The sequence below is a fragment of the Heloderma suspectum genome, chromosome 12, assembly GCF_057233095.1.
Source record: "Heloderma suspectum isolate Gila_16-S chromosome 12, 16-S_ref, whole genome shotgun sequence".
Classification (NCBI taxonomy): Eukaryota; Metazoa; Chordata; class Lepidosauria; order Squamata; family Helodermatidae; genus Heloderma; species Heloderma suspectum.
In genome coordinates this window covers 2,526,424-2,554,016 of record NC_139469.1, presented here as the reverse complement: position 1 = coordinate 2,554,016, position 27,593 = coordinate 2,526,424, and the positions used below count along the sequence as shown (strand labels likewise).

General features: G+C 46.0%; 2 protein-coding genes across 6 annotated transcripts in view; one reads left to right on the top strand and one right to left on the bottom strand.

Annotated features, from left to right (window-relative positions):
- Nucleotides 1–2,192: 2,192 nt before the first annotated feature.
- Nucleotides 2,193–26,898, bottom strand: LOC146336440 (uncharacterized). Its single transcript, XM_084818116.1, has 3 exons — nt 26,470–26,898; nt 25,550–25,626; nt 2,193–2,279 (listed from the first exon to the last, which is right to left on the bottom strand). The coding sequence occupies exons 1-3, from the start codon at nt 26,844–26,846 to the stop codon at nt 2,269–2,271; spliced, it is 465 nt and encodes a 154-aa protein (XP_084674242.1). The 5' UTR covers nt 26,847–26,898; the 3' UTR covers nt 2,193–2,268.
- Nucleotides 26,367–27,593, top strand: part of ATF7IP2 (activating transcription factor 7 interacting protein 2) — a 38,098-nt gene continuing 36,871 nt past the window's right edge. For 2 of the 5 annotated variants that reach the window (XM_084818112.1, XM_084818111.1), the window contains exon 1: nt 26,367–26,760. The gene's annotated coding sequence lies outside the window, so the exon portion shown is untranslated. Of the gene's footprint in view, nt 27,074–27,593 lie in introns of all 5 variants that reach the window. The other 3 variants (XM_084818113.1, XM_084818110.1, XM_084818114.1) reach the window with 2 other exon arrangements.

Here is a 27,593-nt window from a genome sequence, read left to right as displayed (position 1 = left end):
GGCCCACTGTTCATAAATGCATTCGTCAGGCAGCTGAGGATAAGCCTTTATGCATCTGCTGCAGTGGTCTGTAGTCTACAAAAGCTTAAGCCACAATAAATCTCTATGGTGCCGCAAGACAACCTCCTCTTTTTTCTCTTTTTTTCTCCTCCTCCTCTTCCTTCTCCTCCTCATTCCTCCTCTTCTTTCTCCTCCTCCTCTCCTCCTCCTTCTCCTCTTCCTTCTCCCTCCTCCTTTTTCTCTTCTCTTCCTACTTCTATTAATGTAGCACTGACAGCACAATCCTATGCACACTTACCTGGGAGTAAATCCCATTGAACACAGTGGTACTTACTCCCAAACAAACATGTCTAGTCTTGCTTGGTAAATCTCACTGAAATGCGTGGAGCTTACTTCCTAGTAAATATGGGCTTTGAAAGGAATGTCAGTTGCATGCAGTTTAGAACGCCCTAAGAAAGGTCTAGGAAGTGACCCTTTTCATATTTAAATGTCCAGTTCTTCTGTGGCATGTTGGATTCCCTTTGAGCATAGTTCCAACCTCATTACAACAACAATACCATACACAGAGAAAGTTTAAGGGGAAATGATGTTATGAGCAGAGTGCAATGCCATTATAGATTGCTAAAACTTTAAATTAAATCATGTGCCCCCATTTCCAGTCCAGGTGCCAGATGCTTCATCTAAAGGCTACATTTGAGAGATGTTTTAAAAACTGGAAACATCTTCTAGCCATCCCCTAGTTAGAACGTCAACTGGCCACGGGCCCTTAACAGTGCCATGGGTTTGAAAGGACTGTCAGATACAGCTGCCGGAGGAAGTGAGTTAATGACTCAAAGATTTTGTGCCCTAAAGGGAACAGTCATTGTGATAAATCACAAAGAGAGAGAGAAGTGAGCTGTTGGGACGACACTGAAGTTGGACTGCAGCTGACAGAAAGAGACCTGACTGTCAATACCTGGTTGGAAAAGTCATTATTTTGTTAAGATGTGGTCCTGAGACAGGCAGGAAGATTAAGGGCACAACCCACAGGGAAGTTCTCGATGGGTTTTGCATGAGGGAACTTCCCCCCGGATTGCAATGGCAAAATGCCAGAGTTCCACAACCGTCCTTAATAGTTCATAGCAGTGTTCAGGGTTGTTACGGCCACAGAAGCGCCAATTAAACAAATAGTTTCAGAAATGTTGCTAAAAAAAAAAACCCATCCTGAATTGCGAAAGAAAAAGGCTCCATGTAAGAATGGCCTTCCTGGATCAAAGTCGAGGTCCATCAAGCCCAGGACCCTGTTTCCAAGAGTGCAGTGGAAGCTGGTGGCTCCAATGTCAGTGGGGCGGTGCATCCTCTCCAGGTTTCGTCAGAACCAGTCAGAACTCTAGAGGAGCTAACCGAGGTGCTTCGCAGAGTTCTGACTGCTTCATGCCTCAGAGAGCTCCCCTGGAGTTCTGACTGGTTCTGACTGAAACCCAGAGTGGATTGTCTGCCCCACTGACATCGGTGCCACCAGACTCCGCCATCTTACCTTGCAGCTGGAGCTGCCAGCAGTTTCGCTCCTCTTCGGCATGTAATCAGTTGGGCGGCCAGGCTGCGCCAAGTTCGACAGCCTTGAGTTTGCACTGCAGCGCTGGATTCTAGATCATCCTGGTCTGATTCTGGATGAGACCCTGACTCCCAAGTAGTATGGCCCTTGCTGCGGCTTGAGCTAGTCCCGACACCTGCCCACCTTGGGAAGGCAGCCCAAGAGTTTCTCCAAAACAGGATTCGGCCCTCGGGTTGAAAGAGGTTGTGTAGACGCGAATTCAGAAAGAATTGCTATCATTTAAACAGAAATGCCTCTGTGTGTGGCGAAGACTGTGGCCAGGTGATCGGTGTGCCTGCCTGTTGAGTCTGCTGTCCTGGGCAGCAACGTTCAGGCATCTGCCGCTTCCCCTTCTTAGTTCTTTATCTTTAAACTGGACTTGGACTGGGAAGCCTTTTCAAATAGACAGGATACCTTCCAACAGAGGAGTGTCCTGTGACAACCCATCAAAGAGAGGACTGTCCTCTGCAAAGCTTTCCTACTCTACAGGAAAGTTCCATTTAGCAATCATGGCTCATAACAACCATGGATAGATCTATTTTCCATAAAGCTGTCCAGTCCTATTAAAGAAAAAGAACAACCAGAAGGGAAGTTCCAAAACAGAACAAAATGCAAAAGGAGAATATGTGTTCAAGGATGCCAAGGAGAAACTCTTTTATTGGACTCAACATGTTTCAAAACCAGGAGATCCTTCATCAGGGGCAACCTAGAGAAAACAGCAAATTTAAAATCAACGCAGTGAATAAATGGCTTCACATGATGGTTACGATGAATGAGGGAGCAATCCTATGGTCCCTAGACAGAGTCTGGGGAGACATAGGACAGTTCATATTCTTCAATCTGAGGTCAGCAACAGTGCTCCGACCTTAGATCCAGGAGTCCAAGCTCCCTGCCCTCTCCCACTCCCCTCGCAGCCAGCACAGACAGAACAGTGCTGGTTGCCTCTCCAAGGTCACAAATGTGGCCTTGGAGAGGAGGGAAGGGGGTATGCTGGGGGGTGGGGAGGGGACTGAGGAGGCTGGCTTACAAAGAATCCTCTGGTCTCCCCAGCCTCCTCCCCTCCCCCTCCACACAGCCCCAGCTAGATGGGTGAAGAAGCCCGTCTAGCTAAAATGCAGATTGGGAGGAGTGCAGAGGCAAAGATCGCCTCCACCACTCCTCCCGCTCTGCGCTGGATGGCCGTGAGTTCAGGGGCTTTCGGCCATCCCCGTAGGATTGCGCCCTAAAACATTTAAATTATAAAATCTTAACAGAGTGAAACAGTAATTTCAGCAATGGTTAAAAATACAAAAAGGGTATAAAAGGAAAGGACAACAAAAATGCCATTGTAAACTACAACTATAGACCTAAATATATTAAAATAAATACCTTACAAAGCCCAAGTTCTGAAAATAGGCTAAGCCAGTTTTCAAAGATGGCGGCTATCCTTCTTGGTAACTGTATGGAAGAGGCATCATGGCTCCCAGTGAGCTACACATGACATCTATGAAGGCAGCCAGCCATTATGGAGGGGAGCTGAGTGGCGGATCAGCTCCAGTCCGAAAGTGCTGGCTGCTGGGTGAGCACATCCAAGGGGGAGGAGGAGAATGACTGGCTGTGGTGGCAGCATCTGGCGACAGTGGGGAGAGCAGGGCTAGCAATGGCCGCCTCTGAGCCGCGGGGCCCCGGCAGGTGCCTGATCAGGCCAAGCTCTGCTACAGACTCTAATTATGATCAGCAGCAGCAGCATCTTGATCTTTTTTTAAAAAAAAAAAAACTGCTGTTGCGGTGTATTTTGTATTGGGTTTAGAAACAATGTGCAATATGACATGCTTATTTGTGAGTCACATTTTAGTTTGAAAAGTGACACATATGATTATTAACAGCGCGATCCCCTGCATTATTATTATTATTATATCCTGCCTTTCTGCCTCCCTCACCCCCCCCCCCAAATGGCACATAAGGCAACTAACAATAAAATCCAGATCAAAAACAAACTTTTACTTAAAACACAACACAAAACCAAATACATTTAAAACACAATTACAAGCACAGCAATAAAAGTAATAAACAGCACCAATCCAAATAAAGAATACCAGCACTATGACTGTAGTCAAAGAGGGGAAGAAAAAGAGAGGGGGGGCTAGCGGTTTCGTTGTTTTTAAAAACAGATTATCAGTGTGATTGGAATGATTTCATGCTGCGCTAATCTTCACACTTCGTGGGAGTGCAACCTCAAAGCCTGCCCCCAGCTCCATGTTTTAACTCTGGGCCATATCAGATTGCTAAACTGAGTCACAGGAAGGTCATTTTCTCATGTCTTTTAATTAGAGAGAAACCAGCCTAAATTGGTTGCAAGACGGCACACCAACCCAACCAGTCTTTGCCCAGAGAAATGTGACCAATTAGATTGTGGATGTCATGTAGATGGGTGCAGGAAGCTATGGCCAAGGAAGAGATGGCAAAGATACTCCTGTGTGTTTCTATCATCTCCATTTGCTTGTATTAGGTGAGGTGACTAAAAGGATCGGGGCTTGAGCAATGCCCAATGAGAAAAAGTGAAAAAATCAGTCTGGGATTTTTAGTTTAGCAAGGAAGACGACTAAAGGCACAAGCCTATGCATGTTTAGGCAGAAAAAAGTCCTACAACTCCCAGCATTCCCCAGCTGGCCGTGTTGGCAGGGGACTGCTGGGAGCTGTAGGACTTCTTTTCCATCTAAATGGGCATAGGATTGTGCCCTAAGAGTTTTATAGAATTATGCACAGTATGGAGAAAGTGGGCGGAAAGGGAGTTTTCTCCTCTCATAATACTAGAACTTACATCTATTGAAATGGATTAGCAGTTGATTCAGGAGAGACAAAATAATGGACATCTTCACACAATGCAGAATTAATTTGTGGAATTCGCAGCCAATAGAGTAGAGATGTACCATTTCTGGAAATGGTGAAACTGGGGAGGGGGGCTGTGTGTGTGTGTGTGTGTGTGTGCGTGTGTGTTTCAGAAAAACCAGAAATTTGGTGGGAAATATGCAATCCTTCTCTTTTTTTTCTTTTTCTTTTTTGGAGCACTTTACAGATCTAAAGTCACTTTGTCACTTTAGAAAGATAAAATGTATTATGTATAGCTTGGCTTTGCTCAACAAATTATCATTAAAATCTAAAATATTTAAAAGAAACTCAATTAGGGCACAATCCTATACTCACTTAAACAAACAAAAGTCCTACAGTCCCCAGCATGGCTGGCTGGGGCATGCTGGCAGTTGTAGGGCTTTTTTGCATAGGATTGCACCCCAGGTCTGATGTTCTGTACCCCCTTATTGCTGTAAGCATGAGAGACTCAGGGCAAGAAATCCAGACTGTAAAACAAGAAATGTGCCCTGGACGATGGATCAAAACACTCCATAACCATAGCCAAAGGAATGCTCTCAGTCCTAATGAAACACAGATGCTCTCTGTCTCGACTAACAGCCAGGCACCTGTGTCTTTCTTTAATCTCCCCACCTTTCTGTTGCCAAGCGCAAGGTGGTTGACAAAGCAAACTTCCACCACACTGTAAATTCCTTGTTGTTGTTGTTCAGTCGTTAAGTCATGTCCGACTCTTCGTGACCCCATGGACCATAGCACACCAAGCCTTCCTGTCCTGCGTTCTCTCCCGGAGCGTGCTCAAGTCCATATTCATTGCATCGGTGATGCTATCTAGCCATCTCATCCTCTGCCGTCCCCTTCTCCTTTTGCCTTCAATCTTTCCCAGCATCAGGGTCTTTTCCAGGGAGTTTTCTCTTCGCATTAGGTGGCCAAAATATTTGAGCTTCAGCTTCAGTATCTGTCCTTCCCATGAGCACTCAGGGTTGATTTCCTTTAGGATGGACTGATTGGACCTCCTTGCAGTCCAGGGGACTCGTAAGAGTCTTCTCCAGCACCACAGTTCGAAAGCATCGATTCGTCGGCGCTCAGCCTTCCTTATAGTCCAGCTCTCACAGCCATACGTTGCTACTGGGAAACCATAGCTTTGATTATACGAACGTTTGTCGGCAAGGTGATGTCTCTGCTTCTTACTATGCTGTCTAGGTTTGCCATAGCTTTCCTCCCAAGGAGCAAGCGTCTTTTAATTTCATGGCTATAGTCACCATCTGCGGTGACCTTGGAGCCCAAGAAAATAAAATCTGTCACTGCTTCCATTTCTTCCCCTTCTATATGCCAGGAAGTGATGGGGCCAGATGCCATGATTTTAGTTTTTTTAATGTTGAGTTTCAAACCAGCTTTTGCACTCTCCACTTTCACCCTCAACACGAGGCTCTTTAGATCCTCTTCGCTTTCTGCCATTAGGGTGGTATCGTCTGCGTATTTGAGGTTGTTGATCATTCTCCCAGCAATCTTAATTCCGACCTGTGATTCATCCAACCCGGCGTTTCTCATGATGTACTCTGTATATAAGTTAAATAAGCAGGGCGACAATATGCAGCCTTGTCGTACTCCTTTCCCAATTTTGAACCAATCGGTTTTTCCATGTCTGGTTCTTACTGTTGCTTCTTGACCCTCGTACAGGTTTCTCAGGAGACAGGTAAGGTGGTCTGGTACACCCATCTCTTTCAGAATTTGCCACATTTTGTTGTGATCCACACAATCAACGGCTTTAGCGTAGTCAATGAAGCAGAAATAGACATTTTTATGGAATTCCCTTGCTTTCTCCATGATCCAGCAAATGTTGGCGATTTGATCTCTAGTTCCTCTGACTCTTCGAAACCCCGCTTGTACTTCCGGTAGTTCTTTGTTCACATACTGCTGAAGCCTAACTTGTGGGATTTTGAGCATAACCTTGCTGGCATGTGAAATGAGCGCAATTGTACAGTAGTTTGAACATTCTTTGGCATTGCACTTCTTTGGAACTGGAATGTAAACTGACCTTTTCCAGTCTTGCGGCCACTGTTGAGTGTTCCAAATTTGTTGGCATACTGAGTGCAGCACTTTAACAGCATCATCTTTTAGGATTTTAAATAGCTCAGCTGGAATATGGTCATCTCTGCTAGCTTTGTTGTTAGTAAGGATTCCTAAGGCCCACTTGACTTCACTCTCTAGGATGTCTGGCTCAAGTTCAGTGACCGCACTATCATGGCTATCAGGGACATTCAGATCTTTCCTGTCTAGTTCTTCTGTGTATTCTTTCTACCTCTTCTTAATCTCATCTGCTTCTGTTAGGTCCCTGCCTTCTTTGTCCTTTATCATGCCCATCTTTGTACAAAACGTTCCCTTGTTATCTCCGATTTTCTTGAAGAGATCTCTAGTCTTTCCCATTCTGTTGTTTTCCTCGATTTCTTTGCATTGTTCATTTAAGAAGGCCTTCTTGTCTCTCCTTGCTATTCTCTGGAACTCTGCATTCAGCTGGATATATCTTCCCCTTTCTCCCTTGCTTTTCGCTTCCCTTCTTGCTTTTCGTAGGTTTTCCCTACGTTCTTCAATTTAAGCCGAAATTTTGCAACAAGAAGCAGCTCATGATCTGAGCCAGTCAGCTCCAGGTCTTGTTTTTACTGACTGTATAGAGCTTCTCCATCTTTGACTGCAAAGGACATAATCAATCTGATTTCAATATTGACCATCTGGTGATGTCCATGTGTAGAGTCGCCTCATGTGCTGTTGGAAAAGAGTGTTTGCTGTGATCAGCGTGTTCTCTTGGCAAAACCCTATTAGCTTTTGTCCTGCTTCATTTTGTACACCAAGGCCATGCTTGCCTGTTATCCTGGACATTTCTTGACTTCCTACTTCAGCATTCCAATCCCCTATGATGAAGAGGACATCTTTTTTTGGTGTTAGTTCTAGAAGGTGTTGTAGGTCTTCATAGAACCGATCAACCTCAGCTTCTTATGCATCAGTGGTTGGGGCATAGACTTGAATTACTGTGATGTTGAATGGTTTGCCTTGGATTCGTACTGAGATCATTCTGTCGTTTTTGAGTTGTACCCCAGTACTGCTTTTCCCACCCTTTTGTTGACTATGAGTGCTACTCCATTTCTTCTAAGGGACTCTTGCCCACAGTAGTAGATATAATGGTCATCTGAACTAAATTCACCCATGCTTGTCCATTTTAGTTCACTGATTCCCAAGATGTCAATGTTCAATCTTGTCATCTCGTGTTTGACCACCTCCAGCTTGCCTTGATTCATTGTTCTTATATTCCAGGTTCCTAAACAATATTGTTCTTTACAGCATCGGATTTTCTTTTCACCACCAGACACCTCCACAGCTGAGTGTCCTTTCGGCTTTGGCCCAGCCGCTTCACTCTTTCTGGTGCTGCTTGGAAATTCCCTCTGCTCTTCCCCAGTAGTATATTGGACACCTTCCGACCTGAGGGGCTCATCTTCCGGCGTCATCTCTTTTAGCCTTGTGATACGTTCCATGGGGTTTTCTTGGCAGGAATACTGGAGTGGGTTGCCATTTCCTTCTCCAGTGGACCACATTTTGTCAGAACTCTCCGCCGTGACCTGTCCGTCTTGGGTGGCCCTGCATGGCATAGCTTATGGCTTCACTGAGTTACACAAGCCCCTTCACAACAACAAGGCAGTGATCCATGATGGGGCAGTGATCCATGAAGGGGCAAATTCCTTACAGCAGCTCAATGTGAAAGCATGATAAACACTGAAAACCACATAATGCCAAGAAGGCAGGGATTGCTTTCACACTACAGCCCCCGAGTGCGGCCAAGGTGCTGCTTGTCCACATTCAGCCGGCTAGGTGTACACAGCACTTAATACAGCATTATGTTATCCAAAATGCCTGTCCCCATGGCCAAGATCCTTTGCAGCCCTTTCCCCAGCACCAAGGTGCTGACAAAAAGCCTCCCACACCCAGCTGCTATTTTCCACAGGAGAAGAGCTGCTGCAGTCCTCTCTTGTCCTCTGCCTCCACCCCACCCTGCTGGCATGTCGGCTATATCACAAAAAACCAAACAAACCTAGATACATGAAATGTGATTGTGCATTCACAAATCTTCAGATGGAGGGACGCATTGGGAAACTAACAGTGGTGGCTCATGGCCAATGAGACTGGTGGGGTGGAGAACAGGCCAGCTGGGGTAGAGCCATGGGGCCAACAACATCTCATTTCCCTGTACAAAAGCAACAAGGCATCCATTACTTTTCCTCCATGCAGTCATGAACCCAGCGAAATTGTAAAAGCAACAGAGTATCCATTGCTTTTCTTCCATGGAATCACAAACTCAAATAAATTCATATATATACAGTCAGGGCCAGAAATATTGGAACAAGGATAACTGTTTTGGCAATTGGCCTCTGCACACCACCACACTGAAGTTGAAAGGAAACACACCCAGATGGGAGCGAAGTCAGGACTTTCCGCTGTAATTCAAGGGGTTGGACAAAAGTGGGGCACTAACCATTCGGGAAGGACAGCCAGTGGCATACACACACACACCCCATCATTGGTGGCTCATAAGTAATGGAACAAACCAATATAATTTCAAACTGAAGGATCGCCTTTAATACCTGGATGAAAATCCTTTGCAGTCAATGACTGCCTGAAGTCTGGAACCCATGGACATGACCAATGCTGAGTTTCCTCCCTCGAGATGCTTTGCCAGGCCTTTACTGCAGCTGCCTTCAGCTGCTGCTTGTTTGTGGGTCTTTCTGCCCTCAGTCTTGTCTTCAGTCAGCGAAAAGCATGCTCTATTGGGTTGAGATCAGGGGACTGACTTGGCCATTGAAAAACATCCCACTTCTTTGCCTTCAGAAACTCTTGGGTAGCTTTTGCTGTATGCTTTGGGTCATTATCCATCTGCAATATGAAGCAGCATCATATCAGTTTGGCAGCATTCGGCTGAATCTGAGCAGAAACTATAGCCCTATACACTTCAGAATGCATCCTGCTGCTTTTATCAGCAGTCAGGTCATCAATAAACACCAGTGACCCGGTTCCATTGGCAGCCATACATGCCCATGCCATAAGACTGCCTCCGCCATGTTTGACAGATGATGTGGTATGCTTTGGATCATGAGCTGTTCCTTTCCTTCCCCATACTTTTCTCTTCCCATCATTCTGGTACAAGTTAAGCTTGGTTTCATCAGTCCAAAGAATCTTATTCCAGAACTGGGCAGGCTTTTTAAGGTGTTTGCTGGCAAAGGCTAATCTGGCCTTTCTGTTCTTGAGCATTCCCAGTGGTCTGCACCTTGTTGTAAAGCCTCTGTATTTACATTCATAAAGCCGTCTCTTGACTGTAGATGTTGACAACGACATGTCCACCTCCGCAAGAGCGTTCTTGACCTGGCTAGATGTTGTGAAAGGGTCCCTCTTCACCATGAGCAGAATTCTGCGGTCAACCACTTTAGTTGTTTTCCGTGGTCTTCCAGGCCTTTTGCTGTTGCTGAGCTTGCCAGTTAATTCCTTCTTTTTCAGGATGTTCCAAACTGTTGTATTGGCCACTCCCACTGTTTTTGTTATCTCTCTGCTGGGTTTATTTTGTTTCCCCCGCCTAAGGATGGCCTCCTTCACTCGCACGGACACCTCTTTGGACCTCATGTTGGGAGTTCCAGTGAACAGCTACCAAATGCAAATGTAACACTCAGAACCACCTCCAGGCCTTTTATCTGCTTGGTTGGTCATGGGGTACCCAGGAAACTGGCCACACCTGGCCATGCAGCTGCTTGTCAGCCATTCATTCCATTACTTATGAGCCACCAATGATGGGGGTGTGTGTATGCCACAGGCTGTCCTTCCTGAATGGTTAGTGCCCCACTTTTATCCAACCCCTTGAATTACAGCTGAAAGTCCTGACCTCGCTCCCATCTGGGTGTGTTTCCTTTCAACTTCAATGTGGTGGTGTACAGAGGCCAACTGTCAAAACAATTATCCTTGTTCCAATATTTCTGGCCCTGACTGTAGAATATATATATATATATATATATATATATATATATAACCATAGAATAGTTGGGCTGGGAGGGGCCTACAAGGCCATCGAGTCCAACCCCCTGCTCAATGCAGGAATCCAAGTCAGAGCATCCCTGACAGGTGGCTGTCCAGCCTCATCTTGAATGCCTCTAGTGTGGGAGAGGGAATTGGTTCCATTGTCCTATTGCTCTGACAGTCAGGAAGTTTTTCCTGATGTTCAGCCGGAATCTGGCTTCCTGTAACTTGAGCCCAGTATTCTGTGCCAGAGCTATTTTCCTGCAACCCCAGACCTTCCTAAGCATGCACACACAAACACACACATTTCTCTCTGTTCTTTTTTGAGCAAGATGTGCTGGTTGTGAGGCAGTAGCATTTCTTCCAAGCAAGATACTGCAGTGGGATTGGGAGCAGGGAGCAGAAATGGGTCTAATAAAAATTCCCAAGCCCACTGCAATATCTTGCTCGGAAGAAATGCTACTGCCCTACAACCACTTAACTGGATTTAAGTATGCATGCTTTATTTTGAAGTCACTGACTCCTGGTCTCTTCCTCCGTTTACATAGTAATTCAGTCACGGACGTCATGATTCCTATAGCTGCTCCCACATTGACTTCAAGTCATCAGCCTTGCAGGATTCATTCTTAATCTCTCAGCCTCTCAGGGTGCACGGTTACAGACCCACAGTCTTAGAGACTTTCCTCTGTAATAGCTCACAGCAGAAACTGTTTCTGCAGAAGTTACAGCCACACACACAGCCATCCACAAGCCATTATAACCAGGCTGCTGAAGCTAGCTGCAAGCCTCACTGCACCTGCAGCACAGTTGCTGAGGTTCCCCTGGGGGATGGAGCAGAGGTGGATACGGTCAGGGGGACCGCCTACACACTGCCGAAAAAGAAGAACTGCATCGCCGAAAAAGAGGATACCAATTTACATAACATGTGGGTATCCAAACTTATAAGCATGAGTTTAGAATTTATTTATTTATTTACAACATTTGTATACCGCTCCGCATCTAAACAGATTCTGGAGCACTGAACAACAAGAGATAAAATGAACAAAAGATAAAAAGAAGAAACATGATATTAAAATTATTCTTTAAAAAACAGAGTGCCAATAAAACCGAGGGTTGTTAATCTGGGAAGGCTTTCTGGAAAAGAGCTGTTTTCAGGAGGCACCGAAAACAACCCAGTGTTGGTGCCTGCCTGACCTCCAGAGGAAGGGAGTTCCACAGGAAGGAAGCCACCACAGTGGAGGCTTTTCTCTGGGTGGACTCCAACCAGGCCATAGGTCCATGTGGACCTACCAGGAGCAGGCCCTCTGATGACCTCAGTGATCAGGTAGGTTGGTAAGGAAGAAGGCGCTCTCTCAGGTATCCTGGTCCCAAGTTGTTTAGGGCTTTGTATGCTAGTACTAGAACTTGGCCCAGTAGCGAATAGGCATGCAAAGGAGTTGCATGCTGAAAAGGGGCAGCTCCCGACAACAGCCGAGCTGCTATGTTCTGCACTACAGCTTCCAGAGCAGCCTCAAGGGCAGCCCCACATACAGCGGATTGCAGTAATCCAGTCCTGAGGTTACTAGCACCTGTACCACTGTGGCCAAGCTATCCCTGTCCAGGAGAGGTAAAAGGCACTCCAAGCTGCAGCAGCCACTTGGCCTCCAGCAACGGTGATAGATCTAGGAGTACCCTCAGGCCATTAACCTGATCTTTCATAGGGAGTGCAACCCTGTCCAGAACAGGCAACGAGCCTATCTCCCAGACTCGGGGACCACTCACCCACAGGGCTTCCATCCTGCCAGGATTCAGTTTCAGTTTATTGGCCCTCATCCAGCCCATTACTGCCTCTAGGCACTGATGCAGGACTTGCACAGCCTCACCTGATTCAGATGTCACAGGGAGACATATTAGACAAATTTAGACATAACTATTATTTGCGTAGAAACACAAGACATCTCACCCTAGGGGGGAAGGCTATGACCATGTGACCAGTGTGCCTGCTCAGTCCAGATGCTAACTGGATGGGCAGCATCGTCAAGGCCCCTGCTCTCCTCTTCTTACGGTTCTTTGACTTTAAACCGGACTTGGACTGGGCACCCATCAACTAAAGGACACCTTCAAATAGAGGACTGCCCTCTGCCAGCTCTCCAAGATAGAGGATTGTCCTCTGTAAAGTAGGGCACCTGGCCACCACCACAGATATTACCTTCTCTACCTTGGGCTTCTTTCCCACATCTTTTTATGCTGGGGGGAAGGAGGGGTTGGCATTCATCCAGCGTGGAAATGCAAACATGGGTTTATGGACCATATAAGATGGCTTATGTAATTGCCATGTATTCGTTATTTGGGTGATTGTCCATATATCTGGACAGAATATTATGTTATATAATACATTTGGGGAGCAATCCTATGCATGGGCAGCATCCTAGACAGAAAAAAGAACTGAAAGTCTCAGCAATGCTGAGAGTTATAGGACTTTTTTCCATCTAAACATGTGTAGGTTGCTTCATGAGTACCTTCCATCTACTCCGAAGGTGTTAAAGTGTCATGATCCACTATGCCACAGATGTTCCCAGCCTCTTATCGAAGTATTCTTGTTATCATTGCATACCAAGTTCACTCACTAGTTGCTTCAGTGAAAAGTTGCTTTATTAATAATTATTTTATTTATTTAAAGCTTCTTTTTTTACCCCACTCACAAGCCAAAAAAAGAGGACTCCCAGAGCAGCCTGTGTATCCATTAAAACACCCACACCCACAACAGACTTACAATCTAAAAGGCATGACACAAAAGGAAAAGGGATTTTGAGAGAAGAGAGGAGGGAAGAAAACTCTGTCACCAATCCTTAATCTAACAAAGTTCTTTGACCAGCTTGAACAGGAAACCGCTCAAGAAGAGGAGGAGAAAACATCACGGATCTCTCAGTCGAGCTGATGGTGGGCAGCTTTGCTCCCTTCTCTTTCACTAATGTTTGGTCAAAATCCTGTTTCTTACCATTTGAACCCGTTAGTTCAGCTCTGACCCTCTGGAGCAACAGATAACTAATGTGCTCCATCATCTATGTCAGGGGCGATGAACTTCTTTCAGCCCAAGGGCTGAATTCAATAAGAACATGAGAAGAGCCCTGCTGGATCAGACCACGGGTCTATTTAGTCCAGCACTCCGTTCACACAGTGGCCAACCAGCTGTCGACCAGGAACTCACAAGCAGGGCATGAGCGCAACAGCACCCTCCCGCCCATGTTCCCCAGCAACTGGTGTACATAGGCTCACTGCTTCTGGTACTGGAGGTAGCACTTAGCCATCAAGACTAGTAGCCATTGATAGCCTTCTCCTCCAGGAATGTGTCCAACCCCCTTTTAAAGCCATCCAAATCGGTGGCCATCACTATGTCCTGTGGTAGTGAATTCCATAGTTTATGCGCTGTGTGAAGAAGTCCTTCCTTTGATCTGTCCTCAGTCTCCCACACATCAGCTTCATAGGATGACCCCACTGAGGCTGTAGTATTATGGGAGAGGGAGAAAAATATCTCCCTGTCCACTTTCTCCACACCATGCATAATTTTGTAGACCTCTATCAAGTCTCTCCTTACCCTTCCTTTTTTCCAAGCTAAACAATCCCAGCTGTTGTAACCTTCTCTCACAGCGGAGATGCTCCAGCCCCTTGATCATTTTAGTTGCCCTTTTCTGCACCTTCAGAGAAGCTTTCGAGGGCCACATTCCAGGGGTGGGCAGGGCCAAAGGTAAAAGCCCCCAAATACTAGAATACTGTAGGTTGAAGCCCTTACTGCCGGTGTGGCAGATCAAGCAAATCTTTCATATTGCATCATCTTACACCTGCTGCTCAATTAGGAAATTCTATAATCACATGCCTCCAAGAGAATTCTGGAATTAAAAAAGAGTCCAGTGCCTAATACCTGCATTGAGCATTCCTGCATTGAGCAGGGGGTTGGACTCCATGGCCTTTTAGGCCCCTTCCAACCCTACTATTCTACGATTCTATACCACCCAGTATAGCCTTTGACCCAGGAGTAATAAAAATGTCTTATCTCTGAGGTTTGCCAGATGAGAGACAGTTATACCAGGCCATTCAAAATAATAGATCATTAGCAACATTTTACTTATTAGAAAGGAATCCAGATAAGGAGGTGCCAATGTTAAATTTAGGGTTACAACTTTCACTTAGCAGGGTACCATAAAACAGTAAAGCCAGATGGGCCATCAGTTAAGTGACCAAGAGGCCTCACTCCAGACTTGTAAGAAAAACAAGTTCACAAGACAGGATGATGTCAAGGAAATATGTTTGTGTCAAAACCATACCTGAAACATGTCAAAGAAAGCTAAAATGTTTGGATAAGTATGTTGGTCTGCACATTAATCTCGTTAAGAAGCTTCAAAATTTGAGAATCTTATTTAGACATATAAAGATTTAAAGTAGAAAGCTTATCTTTGGAATTCTTGGATAAGAAATATAAACTGTAGTAAAAATAGTTCTGACATATTTTATAGCATCCAAAAAGTATATAAAGGAGACTCAGAACACACAACAGTGGAAGCTATCCTTTAGGATCAGCTTTCCCCAACGTGTTGCCTGTAGAATCAACCTGGTAAGCTTGATATTATCATTGGGAACTGGCAAATGTACTTGACTCTGCTTAGAAGCCTTGCTTAAGAATGATTTTAGATGCTTCATGTGTTTGAATTTATGCATCCATAAGCTCCTGTATTTAGTACTGTTATGCTAATACTTTGGAGTAAAAAGACAAAAAGACAAATCTTGTCTGAGAGAGTATTTCTTAAGAAATAGAATTCTGTATCACCCATATCAAGAGTGACGTACTGAGCTTACTCTTAGATGCTATCTGGTTTTCAGAGAAATCTGACTGTATACACAGTAGACAGAAAACCAGTGGTTGCCAATGACAGACAATAGAGTTTGAGGGAATCTCTGAACCAGGGCAGAGGCCACACCAGTAACTAAGCCTTCAGGGAAGCAACATTTTTGAATGGGGAGGTGGGAAACCATGAAATGATCAGCGGTTGAGGGAAAGGGGAGGAGGTTTCTAAGGAAACCTGGAAGGCAGGATTAGGACCTAGGCAGGCCAGATTTATCTCTCAAATCTGAGGTTTTGCACCCCTGATCTATGTGACAGTCCTTCAAGTATTTGAGGGTGGCTATCTCATATTGCCTCTTCATCATCTCTTCTCCAGGTGAAACGTTCCCAACTCCTGCAACCTTTCCTCATAGGACTTGGTCTGCAGTTCACTCACCATCTTTGTCGCCCTTCTCTTGACATCTTCCTGTTTGTCCATATCCTTCTGAAACTGTGGTGCCCAGAACTGGACACAGGACTCCAGGTGTGATGTCTGACCAAAACAGAACAGACATAACCTATTCATCTTCCTTATATGTCATGCTTCTTTATATGTCCGCCCAGCTAGGTGATGTTCAACCTGCTTTGGAGGGGGTTGCACTACCCCAGAATGATCAGGTTCGTAGTTTGGGGGTGCTCTTGGACCCAGAACTGTCCCTAGAGGCACAGGTGAACTCAGTGGGATGGAGTACTTTTTATCATCTTAGGCTGATACACCAACTATGCCCTCATCTGGACAGAGATAGCCTAGCTACAGTTATCCATGCTCTGATAATCTCTTGTCTGGATTACTGCAATGCGTTATACGTGGGGCTGCCTTTGAAAACGATCCAGAAACTTCAGCTAATCCATAATAGGGCAGCAAGATTGCTTTGCTGTTTTAAATCGGTATTTTAAATCTCTGCATTGCTGCTAGGTTTTATTCTGGTTGTATTCTGGTTGAATTGTTATATTGCGGTTTTAATGCTTTTATATTTTATATTGTTTTACTGTGTGCTTTTTGGTTTTAATTTTAGTGAAACCGCCCAGAGAGCTTCAGCTATTGGGGGGGGGGGGGATAAAAATTAATTAATTAATTAATTAATTAATTAATTGTTAACAGGGAGTGGCCAACAAGATCACATTACACCAGTACTTTTCCAGCTGCACTGGCTTCCAGTCCATTTGCGGGCCTGATTCGAAGTGTTGGTATTAACATTCACAGCCCTTAATGGCTTGGGGCCAGGTTACCTGAAGGATCACTCCTCCCATATGTACCTGCCCAGACCTAAAATCATCTTCAGGGGTCCTTTTCCATGAGCCCCTGCCAAAGGCTACCAGGAAGAGGGCCTTTTCTGCTGTGGCCCCCCAGCTGTGGAATGAGCTCCCAAGAGAGGTTCACCTGGCACCTACGTTGTACTCCTTCACATGCCAGGTGAAGATCTGTTTATTCTCCCAGTATTTTAGCATTTTAGCTTCCTAGTCTTTTAGCTCTGGTGTTTTAAATCTGCATTTTTAATCTCTGCATTGCTGCTAGATTTTGTTCTGGTTCTACTGTTGTATTATGGTTTTAAGCATTCATATGTTATATTGTTTTATGATATACTTGTGGTTTTAATATTTGTGAACTGCCCAGAGAGCTTCAGCTACTGGGTGGCATATAAAAAAACAAACAAACAAATAAATAAATATTTTAGGGTTAGGGATTATCCTTGGAGGCCAGTGAGAGCTGAGATTAGGAGAGGTGAAGCATGGGCTCTGGGTTTAGGAGAAGGGAGGTGGAAAGGATGGGCTTGGCATCCATATGCTTACCTCTGGCAACTGAAAGAGTGGACTAGCTGGAAATACACAGGAAGCGTCTTTCTGCCTCCATCCTCTCTGCAGACATTTGCTTGGGACAAGAGAGTGAGCGTTCTCTGTTGCCGCCCCCAGATTTTGGAACTCCCTACCTACATAGGTTTGTTTTGTGCCTCCTTGCTAACCTTTCACCACTGCATGAAGATGGTTGCCTTCCTCTTTAGCAGGGCCTTTGGCCTTAGAGGCTGGATTTATATTGCCACCAACCCTAATTATACATGACCCTTCTGTTTGACTCTGGGTTCTTTTCTCATAGACTCATAGAATCATCAAGTTGGAAGAGGCTTACAAGACCATTGAGTCCAACCCCTTGCTCAATGCAGGAAGCCTGATTCCCACACAGTTCCCCATCCAAGTACTAGCCAGGGCTGACCCTGCTTAGCTTCCGAGATCAGATGAGATCGGGCACATCCAGCCCTTTGCCTCTCTCTCACTCTGTTTATTATGCTTTTGATTGCAGTTACTTTTAAACTGTGTTATTGCTGGCTTTTATTGTTGTTTTTGGTTCTTTTACATATTGCTATTTTTATTGCTTTGTATTTTACTGTTTTTGTAAACAGTGGGCCGCCTTGAACTATATGAAGAAAGTGTGTGTGTGTGTGTACGTGTGTGTATAGACAGCTAGGAAGCCTAGCTAGGAAGCCTAGCTGGGAAGCTGTGTGAGTGTATGTTTCCTGTTTCCCGCCTCCCAGCTGAGCAGAGCAGAGCAAGCTGCTCCAGCTGGTCCAGGGACTACAGAAGCAAGCAAGCTGTCAAGGGCTCCTTGGCGGCCTCTTTCAGTCTAATCCAGTAGCTAAGTCCAGACAAAGACAAAGGGATTCTTTTCAAAGCTTTATTCCTTTTTTACAACTTAACAACTCTACTATTAGCGACTAGCTATGAGCAGCAGAGTACCTATGCCCTAAGTTGGATCAGTTGGTCCCCGTTTGAAGGAGAATCACTGGCAGACCCTGAACTTATGGGCTAGGGAGAGTCCCTACCCTTTTCCCTTGGATCCTCTGGGCACAACCGTTGCTTGCGCGCCAACCAGGCACTATGCCTCCTTTCCGCGCCCTCCATTTGGCGCCGCTCCCTGCTTCGGCGTCACGCATCCAGCAAGCCCTCTTCCCACGCTCTCTCACTCCCGGGACCGCTATCTATGTCAGGAATGCCAGTGGGAGGAATCTCTGCCAGCTGTTGGCCCTGGGCCTCTCCCAGGAGCAGCTGCTCCACCTCAGAATCAGAATTACTCTGGGATTCTATGGGCTCAGTATCCACCTTGACACAAGCGACCAGAGAGCGAGCGACCAGAGCGAGTGAACAGGAGCTGGCCAGGGGAGCTGCAGTGGTAGAAGAGACAAAGGAGACAAAGGAGACAGAGGCTAAGAGGTAAGTGGGCTGCAGGAGGCCCAGGGGGCTGCCCTTTATCCTTCTGAGTGGCTGTGATCTCACCAGGTGCTTCTGAGAACTCCAACTGGATTGGGGGGGTGGCCTGAGTACTCCCAGCAGCTGAGTGGGCGGGAAGCTTCCGTCTGTTTCCCGCCTCCCAGCTGAGCAGAGCAGAGCAAGCTACTCCAGCTGGTCCAGGGACTACAGAAGCAAGCAAACTCCCAGACAGCAAGCGACCAGAGTGAGCGAACAGGGGGAGCAAACGGGAGTTGGCCAGGGGAGTTCAGCAGGGGAGGCCCCTAACATTTTTTTTCTTTTTTAACAAACTTTTTTTTCATTTATTTGTCTTGCAACACACACTTCCACACTAGTGGGACGCTGCTTTTAACCTCTAGTGAGTAGAGGAGCAGACACAGGCTAGTCTAGAACAATCACAAAGCTAGACACAAAAAGGGAAAAAAGGCTATGGAAGGACAAGACTCTCCAGTGGTGGTGACCTGCAAGGTGTGTGCAATGTTTGTTTTCTTGCCTGAGAACAGCGTGGCCTACACCTGCAACAAGTGCAAGTTGATCACGCTGCTGGAAGAAAAAGTAAGTGGACTGGCGCGGCGACTGTCGACCCTCCAGGGAATAAGAGAACACGAAGAGTTCTTGGACAGATTGGGGGAACTACAGCAGCAAAGGAAAGACCAGAAGCTTGAGGAGCAACAGCAAGCTGAGGCAGAAGTGGGAAATGCTGAGGTGAAGAAAAATGGAGTAGAGGATACTCCTTGGAAAAGGGTGACAGTTAGAACAAGAAGGACTAGACGCCACTCTGCACCAGTGGAAGCTGTGGAACCGATTCCAGGTACTTGCGGATGATACTGGAGGATAGCCTGCAGAGGAAGAATCACAGGAGAACCTACATGAGAGTGAGCAAGAGGCTGAAGGTCAGTCAAACAGAGGCGATGAAACCCAGGCCTACAACAAGAAGAAGAGAAGAGTGGTAGTAGTGGGAGACTCCTTGCTGCGTGGGATCAAGACCCAAGTATGTCGCAAAGACCCATGGACTCGCCAAATATGCTGTCTCCCGGGAGGACAGATTAGAGACATGACTGAAAGGTTGCCTGCACTCATAAAGCCCACTGACAGGTATCCCCTTCTTCTCATCCATGTGGGAACAAATGATACCGCCAAGCGGAGCTACGAAGAGATCACGTCAGACTTTGAAGCTTTGGGGAGGAAACTCAAGAACTTTGGGGCCCAGATAGTTTTCTCATCCATAGTTCCATTAATTAGAAGAGGGATAGAAAGGGAAAGAAAAATACTCCGGGTGAATGACTGGCTACGAAGGTGGTGCTGGCAAGAGATATTTGGATTCTGGGACCACGGGCTATACTTCCTGGAAGATGGGCTGTTGGCAAGGGACGGGTTGCACCTCACAAAGAATGGGAAGAATGTGTTTGGCCACAGCATGAAGAACTTCATCAGGAGGGCTTTAAACTGAATCCTACGGGGAAGGGAGATGTAAAGTTGGGGGTAACAATGGACGTAGGCGCATGCACTGCAACGGAGAGAACAGCTCTGATAGCACCCAATAATAGTCTTCAGACACATGTAGGAAGAAAGCCCCCAGAGTATGGGAAACAAACAGAACGAACTTGAACTCTTAATACAAGAAGGAAATTATGACTTGATAGGTATAACTGAGACTTGGTGGGATGACTCTCATGACTGGAATACAGCAATTGAAGGATATAACTTGTTCAAGAAGAACAGAAGGAACAGAAAGGGAGGTGGGATTGCACTGTATGTGAAAAAGACCTATCTCTGCACAAAAATACAGGAGGATGAGCTTGGTAGCCCCATTGAGAGCATCTGGATCAAAATAAATGGACCACATAATAAAAGGAACCTGGTGGTCGGCATCTACTACTGGCCACCCAATCAAGGAGAAGACAAGGATGAAACTTTTGAAAAGCCAATGTTTCAAGGAAGCATGATGTAGTAGTAATGGGGGACTTCAATTTCCCCAATATTTGTTGGCAAACACATTCTGCAAAACATGGCCCCCCCAGGAAATTCCTGACTTGTGTGGCAGATAACTTCCTCCCACAGAAAGTAGACGAAGGAACTAGAGGATCGGCTATCCTTGACTTGATCCTAACCAACAGAGTTGACTTAGTGGATAAAGTAGCAGTTACAGGAACTCTGGGGAAAAGCGACCATGTTGTACTTGAGTTCTTGGTTCTAAGGGAAGCAAAAGCCACATGTAGTCAAACGTGTACCCTGGATTTTAGGAAAGCTGATTTTAATAAACTCAGAACAATGATCAGTAAGGTCCCATGGCAAGCGACTCTAACGAGAAAAGGAGTCCAAGATCGGTGGGAGTTTTTAAAAAAATGGAAATTCTCAAGGCACAATTACAAACAATTCCAACAAGAAGAAAAGGTGGAAGACAACAGAAGAAGCCAATGTGGCTTCACAAAAAGCTTAGAGATGACCTGAAAACAAAAAAGGACACATATAGGAAGTGGAAACAAGGCCAAGTAACAAAGGAGGAGTACAGGCAGGTAACACAGAATTGCAGGGATGGTGTCAGGAAGGCTAAAGCTGAGAACGAGCTGAGGTTAGCGAGGGATGCTAAAAACAACAAAAAGGCTTTCTTCAGCTACGTGCAGAGTAAAAGGCAGAGGAAAGAAATGGTGGTTCAGCTATTAAATAAGGATTGCAAAACGATAACAGATGACAAAGAAAAAGCAGAGGTGCTCAATTCCTACTTTGGCTCAGTCTTCTCCCAAAAGAGGGTCTATGACCCCCCTGGCAAAGGCGAAGTACAGGCTGAAGGGGCAGGATTGCAGCTTGAGATCGATAGGCATATGGTCAAGGAACACCTAATGACTTTGAATGAGTTCAAATCTCCAGGGCCAGATGAACTGAATCCTAGAGTAATAAAGGAACTGGCAGAAGAACTCTCAGAACCGCTGTCTATTCTCTTTGAGAAATCATGGAGGACAGGGGAAGTGCCAGATGACTGGAGGAGGGCTCATGTTGTCCCTATCTTCAAAAAGGGTAAAAAGGAGGCACATGGGAACTACAGACCAGTCAATCTGACATCAGTCCCTGGGAAAACTCTGGAGCAGGTGATAAAGCAATCCATCTGGAAGCACCTTGAAAACAATGCCGTGATTACTCAAAGCCAACATGGATTTGTCAAGAACAAATCCTGCCAGACGAATCTGATCTCATTTTTTGATCAAGTAACCGCCCTTGTAGACCGTGGGAATGCTGTAGACATCATATACCTCGACCTCAGCAAAGCTTTCGCATGATATCCTGATGAGCAAACGAGCTCAAAGTGGGCTAGATGAAACAACAATCCGGTGGATCCACAGTTGGCTACAGAATCGGACTCAAAGAGTGCTTCTCAATGGGACCTTCTCCAACTGGGGAGAGGTAACGAGTGGGGTAGCGCAGGGCTCAGTCCTGGGCCCAGTGCTCTTCAACATTTTGATGAATGACTTGGAGGAGGAGGTGCAGGGAATGCTGATCAAATTTGCAGATGACACAAAATTAGGTGGGATAGCTAATACTTTGGAAGACAGAAACAAAATTCAAAGTGATCTGGATAGACTGGAGCACTGGGCAGAAAACAACAGAATGACATTTAATAGGGATCAATGCCAAGTTCTGCACCTAGGAAAAAGAAACCAAATGCACAGTTACAAGATGGGGGATATGTGGCTCAACAACACTACCAGCTTGAAGGAATTGTTGTCGATCACAAGCTGAATATGAGCCAACAATGTGACATGGCTGCAAAAAAGGCAAATGCTCTTTTGGGCTGCATTAATCAAAGTATAGCTTCCAAATCCCAGGAAGTACTACTTCCCCTCTACTCAGCACTGGTTAGGCCTGACCTGGAATACTGTGTCCAGTTCTGGGCACCACACTTTAAGAAGGATGCAGACAAACTGGAGAGGGTTCAGAGGAGGGCAACAAAGATGATCAGGGGACTGGAAACAAAGCCCTATGAGGAGAGACTGAAAGAACTGGGCCTGTTGAGCCTTGAGAAGAGAAGACTGAGGGGAGATAGGATAGCGCTCTTCAAGTACTTGAAAGGCTGTCACAGAGAGGAAGGCCAGGATCTCTTCTCTATCATCCCAGAGTGGAGGACACGGAATAATGGGCTCAAGTGACAGGAAGCCAGATTCCGGCTGAACATCAGGAAAAACTTCCTGACTGTTAGAGCAATACGACAATGGAACCCATTCCCTAGGGAGGTGGTGGGCTCTCCCACACTGGAGGCATTCAAGATGAGGCTGGACAGCCATCTGTCAGGGATGCTCTGACTTGAATTCCTGCATTGAGCAGGGGGTTGGACCCGATGGCCTTGTAGGCCCCTTCCAACCCTACTATTCTATGATTCTATGTTTGTGTTAGCAGTGAGCCCTTGCTGGGGTATTGGCTATGACGAAAGAAAGAAAGAAGTGGAAATGTGATCATCTTTTCCAAAACATCCCCCAAATAATGCAACTGCATTTCTGAGGCCAGTAGACGTACATAAAAAAGAGAACTTTTTTCATTCCCTGGCATGGCTGGGATAGGAGCTGGAAGGAGCAAGCAAATTGGCAGCCATCCACCAACTGAAACTTGGTGTTACTTTGTAAAGTAACCTTGTGTTGGAACTACCTGTTATCTCCCCTGCCCTCCCTGCATTGTAAGGCAGGGAAGCCAAGGAAATGTGACATTCATGGCAGCTTGGAGCCCTGTTTATTTGAGCATAAGTGTGGGAAAGTTGTTATAAATGCACTACAGAACATTAAGCAGTAATTTGGAGGGCAGGGAGACAAGAGACAAAATTATCTCGTGCAACAGCATCCTTTAAGCAAGGTTAAGCCAGCTGACTTCACTGAGACTATCACTGTGTAGCTTTTTCCTTTTTGCATAAAAAGTTCCATCACTGTCGCTGTAAGAATTTCAATGGCTTGTTCCGTGCTTTGAAGGCGCAATCCTATGCACGTTCAGACAGAAAACAGTCCTACTACTCTAGCATGGCTGGCTGGGGAATGCTGGGAGTTGTAGGACTTTTTTCTGTCTAAATATACATAGGATTGCGCCATAAAGCATTTTGCATGCACTAACCCTTACAGCAGCCCTGGAAGGTTGGCCAGTATTATTATCCCCATATTGGATATGGAGGTACTGAGGTTGAGAGATGGTGGCTTGCCTCAGGCAGCCTGGTCAATTCATGGGGGAAAAAAAATTTAGATACGCACCAATCACAGTTCATTCTCGGAGCCATTTTGCTTTAGCAGCTTAGAGTTGCTTTTATACATTCCGCACAACTGGCTGCAAAATGGGGAAGTCAGCCTGTGTGGTTTGCACAGAGATACAAATTGAGGTCAGTTTTTAATACATTTTACCACATTTGCTTTGTGGCAACATTTGGACAAAAGACACTCTAGCAGCAGGAACTAACAAAAGCGGCTATTAATGGCAAATTTAACCATCCAGCTATTGCTCCTTTTGTGAGTCCTAGCTGTGTCTGGAATTGCTTCTTCAATTGAGTTTCAGTGACACAAGTGAAGACATTCCATCAAGCATTTGGTACACATGCTGGCAGGGTAAAGCTGTATTTTTGAGTCCTGGGTATGGTTTATTTAAAAAAGGAAATAAAAATAAGCAGATGGAGTGTTTTAAATTGGGTCTTTTTTGTACTTTTATAATATTTTTAATATTCTCTGCGAACTGAGTAAGATCCTTGAGGGGAGGCAGGCAAGTTAAACATTTTAATATAAATAAACATAGAACCAGAAGGGTGTTAATTTAGGTAAGGAAAAAGAGAGTGGAACTTTCAAGGCACAATCTTATGCACACTTATCTAGGAGTAAGCCCCATGGAGCCTATTTCCCATTCCAGGCCAAAGGGGATTGTCCTCAGACACCAGCTCATTGGATAGGAGGAATCTGCTCCTGAAGAACAACTTACTTGTGAGTAAACATGGATAGGACAGTACTGTAAACAAGCCTCCCGCCTATGCAGGCAACTTGCCTCCTACTCGACAGAGAAGGTTTCGTTAGAAAAAAGAGCACAGTTGGAACAAGATCTGAATTAGCACCATTTGCATCGCTGGCCTCCAATGGCACATCAGGGCCCAACATTCTGTTACTGGTAAACCTCCAGTGGTTATCAACCTTCATTTATTTTTTTGTTCTTTTTTCCAGAGAAGGTAAAGTACAAAGGTGGAGACTGGCATAAAGAGGAGTAAACAGAAAATGGGTGGCGAATGAATAGAAAAATTAACATATCAATAGAGTAGAAAATAAAAAGCAAGCCCCATATAGCAGGTTAAGTTTCAAGATGGATCCTCCTCTCTGCACCTGGAAAGATGAAAGACTATGCGATTAAATTGATAGCAGGATCCTATGCACGTCTACTCCAAAACATGTCCCACTGAGTACAATGAGACTTACTCCCAGGTAAGTAGGTAAAGGATTGTAGCCTGATTCTTGGAAACAGAGGGATGCAGCCCAAATCTGCACAGGCTGACTGAAAAGGAAATGCCTTTGTGTTCAACAGGGCTTACTCCAAAGTAAGTCAACCCACAGGGCTTCTGCAGTGCCACCAACATCTTTTCTTGATTTTTTTCCTTTTAGTTCTTAGTGTTTGTTTTTGTTTAAACGTTTCTTCGGAACTGCATCAGTTATATTATAGTTGTTTTTGCATTTTTAAAAATGTAAACGGCCCAGGGATTTTTATTTTTTACTGAAGAGAGGTTGTGTTTTTGTCGTCCCCCCCAATCCCCCACACTGTGCCTTGAGCAAGAGGGCTGCTGAACTCCAAAGTTTCCATGAGCCTTTGTGATTTTCGGTTGGTCTTACCAAAATATATTGTTTTACGACCCCTGCTTGGCTTCCCGCCATGCCCCCCCCCAGGTGTTGCTGTTGCGAGTGGCGAATGTTGTTATTTATGGAGCGCCTATAATAACTAGGCCCCATGCAAAAAGTGACCACAGGGTTGCATCATTAATGGTAAAAACTTACACGTGTGCTTGCTTGGATGTCTCTCAGCATTTAATGGGACTTTCTCCTGGGAAAGCGTGCACAGGAATACTGCCTCGCTGTTTAAAAGAAACGTTTTATCATGTACACTAATGATAAGGGCCAGTAGAGCGCAGGAAAGGCAGGGGTTGTTTAAACTCTTCACTCCCGGATTAGGGGTCACATGGATCACTCTAGGCCAGACTTCCCCTGTCTGGTGCCCTCCAGATGTTTTGGACTACAACTCCCAGCATTCATGAGCATTGGCCATGCTGGCTGGGGCTGGGCCTGGAGTCCAAGACATCCGGTGGGCACCGCCTTGGGGAAGGCTCCTCTAGGCCCTTTCACAGGTCCCAGGGCAGGAAATTTGCCCCCAAGACTGACTTGACGGGGACAGAGGGTAGTATCCAGTGAAAGTCCTATGTAGGGTAGACCTATGGAAATGAATGGGATGTAACTTAGTTGTGACTAACATAAGTCTCATTCATTTCAATGGGTCTACTATAATTAGGACTAACACTGGATACTACCCAGGTTCACTCAGCCCCCCTCACATATTCATTTAAAGCCTGAGGAGGGGGCTGAGTAAATCTCCCTCTAAGAGTTGCTGCCACTGCCAGCTTGCTGCTATGCAACCCCGCATGATACACGTATCTCCTACATTCACACGTTGATACGCGAGAAACTCCTCAGACGGCTGGTGAGCGAAGCAGCCGACTAAACCACGCCCCCTCCTAATCCCGCCCACATCGGCTCCGATTGGGAGGGCCCCTTTGAGCGACGAGTCCCTTCCTCCTCTCAGGAGAAGAGCGACGGAGGGCGGGAAGACGCAGCGTCGGCGCACGCTCGCTCCTGACTGGCTGGCGGACGCGAGACGGAACTTGAATGAAATCGCTGATCGCGCGAGAAGTCGGGAGCCTCACCCAATAGCGGAGTTCCCGAGCGTCGAGCGGACGCTTTTCCCCGCCCACGGCTCCCACAGCAAGTCGTCGCGGCGTCGCCACACTTCGGCTGTGCGCGTGCGCAGACTTCCTCCGGCTCGGGCAGGAGCCGCCGCCGCCGCCGCCGCCGCGCTCCCATCCCCCTCCGGCGTGTCTGCGCCTCCGCCCCCCCCGCCCCCGGCAGCGCCAACCGCCTTCGAGCCTTGGCTGCGGGAGCGGCCCGCGGCGGCCGGCCTGAGGGAGCCCTCGGCGCGCCTGCGCAGACGGCGCCCGGTGAGTCGAGGGGGGAGGGGCGGCAGGGACCGGTCCGCGGGCGCGTCGAGCCGCGCGGCCCGAGGAGCCCCTGAGGGCGGCGCCATGGCCCGGCGAGGCCCCGCGTTCGCCCCGGGCCCTGGTCGGTGTGTGCGCGCGCGCGCGCATGCCGAATTGGGTCAGGAGGTGTTCGGGTTTATGTGGGCTGCCTGTTCACGTGGTTGCAGCTGAGCTGCTTTTATATTATGCCCAGTGCTGTATTTTTTGAAGCCTTTTAATCGTTGCAAGCTGCCCAGAGAGCTCTGGCTGTTGGGTAATATAGAAATGTAATAAGGTACGTACGTGTGTGTGTGTGTGTGTGTGTCAGTCTCTCTCTCTCTCTGCAATTGGCAAAACATGGATACATATATACTATTTATCTAGATAGATATATAGATATAGACATAAAAAGCAATTGGCAAAACATGGGTACATATATACTGTGTGTATATATATATATATATATATATATATATATGCAATTGGCAAAACATGGATACATATATACTGTGTGTATATATGCAATTGGCAAAACATGGATACATATATACTATTTATCTAGATAGATACATAGATATAGATATAAAAAGCAATTGGCAAAACATGGATACATATATACTGTGTATATATATGTAATTGGCAGAACATCGATACATATATAGTATTTATCGAGAGGGGTGGGGAGAGAGATAAGCAATTGGCAAAACATCGATACATATATACTGTGTGTGTGTGTGTGTATATATATATATATATATAAATAAAAGCAATTGGCAAAACATGGATACATATATAGTATTTTTCTAGGTTCTTTA

What these genes read in the sequence shown, in the direction of transcription:
- LOC146336440 (XM_084818116.1), bottom strand. Translation starts at nt 26,846, where the DNA reads ATGGCGCCGCCCTCAGGGGCTCCTCGGGCCGCGCGGCTCGACGCGCCC. An exon ending in CTCGGGAACTCCGCTATTGG is followed by an intron (nt 25,627 to 26,469) that starts GTGAGGCTCCCG and finishes TCTTTTAAACAG; the next exon opens with CGAGGCAGTATTCCTGTGCA.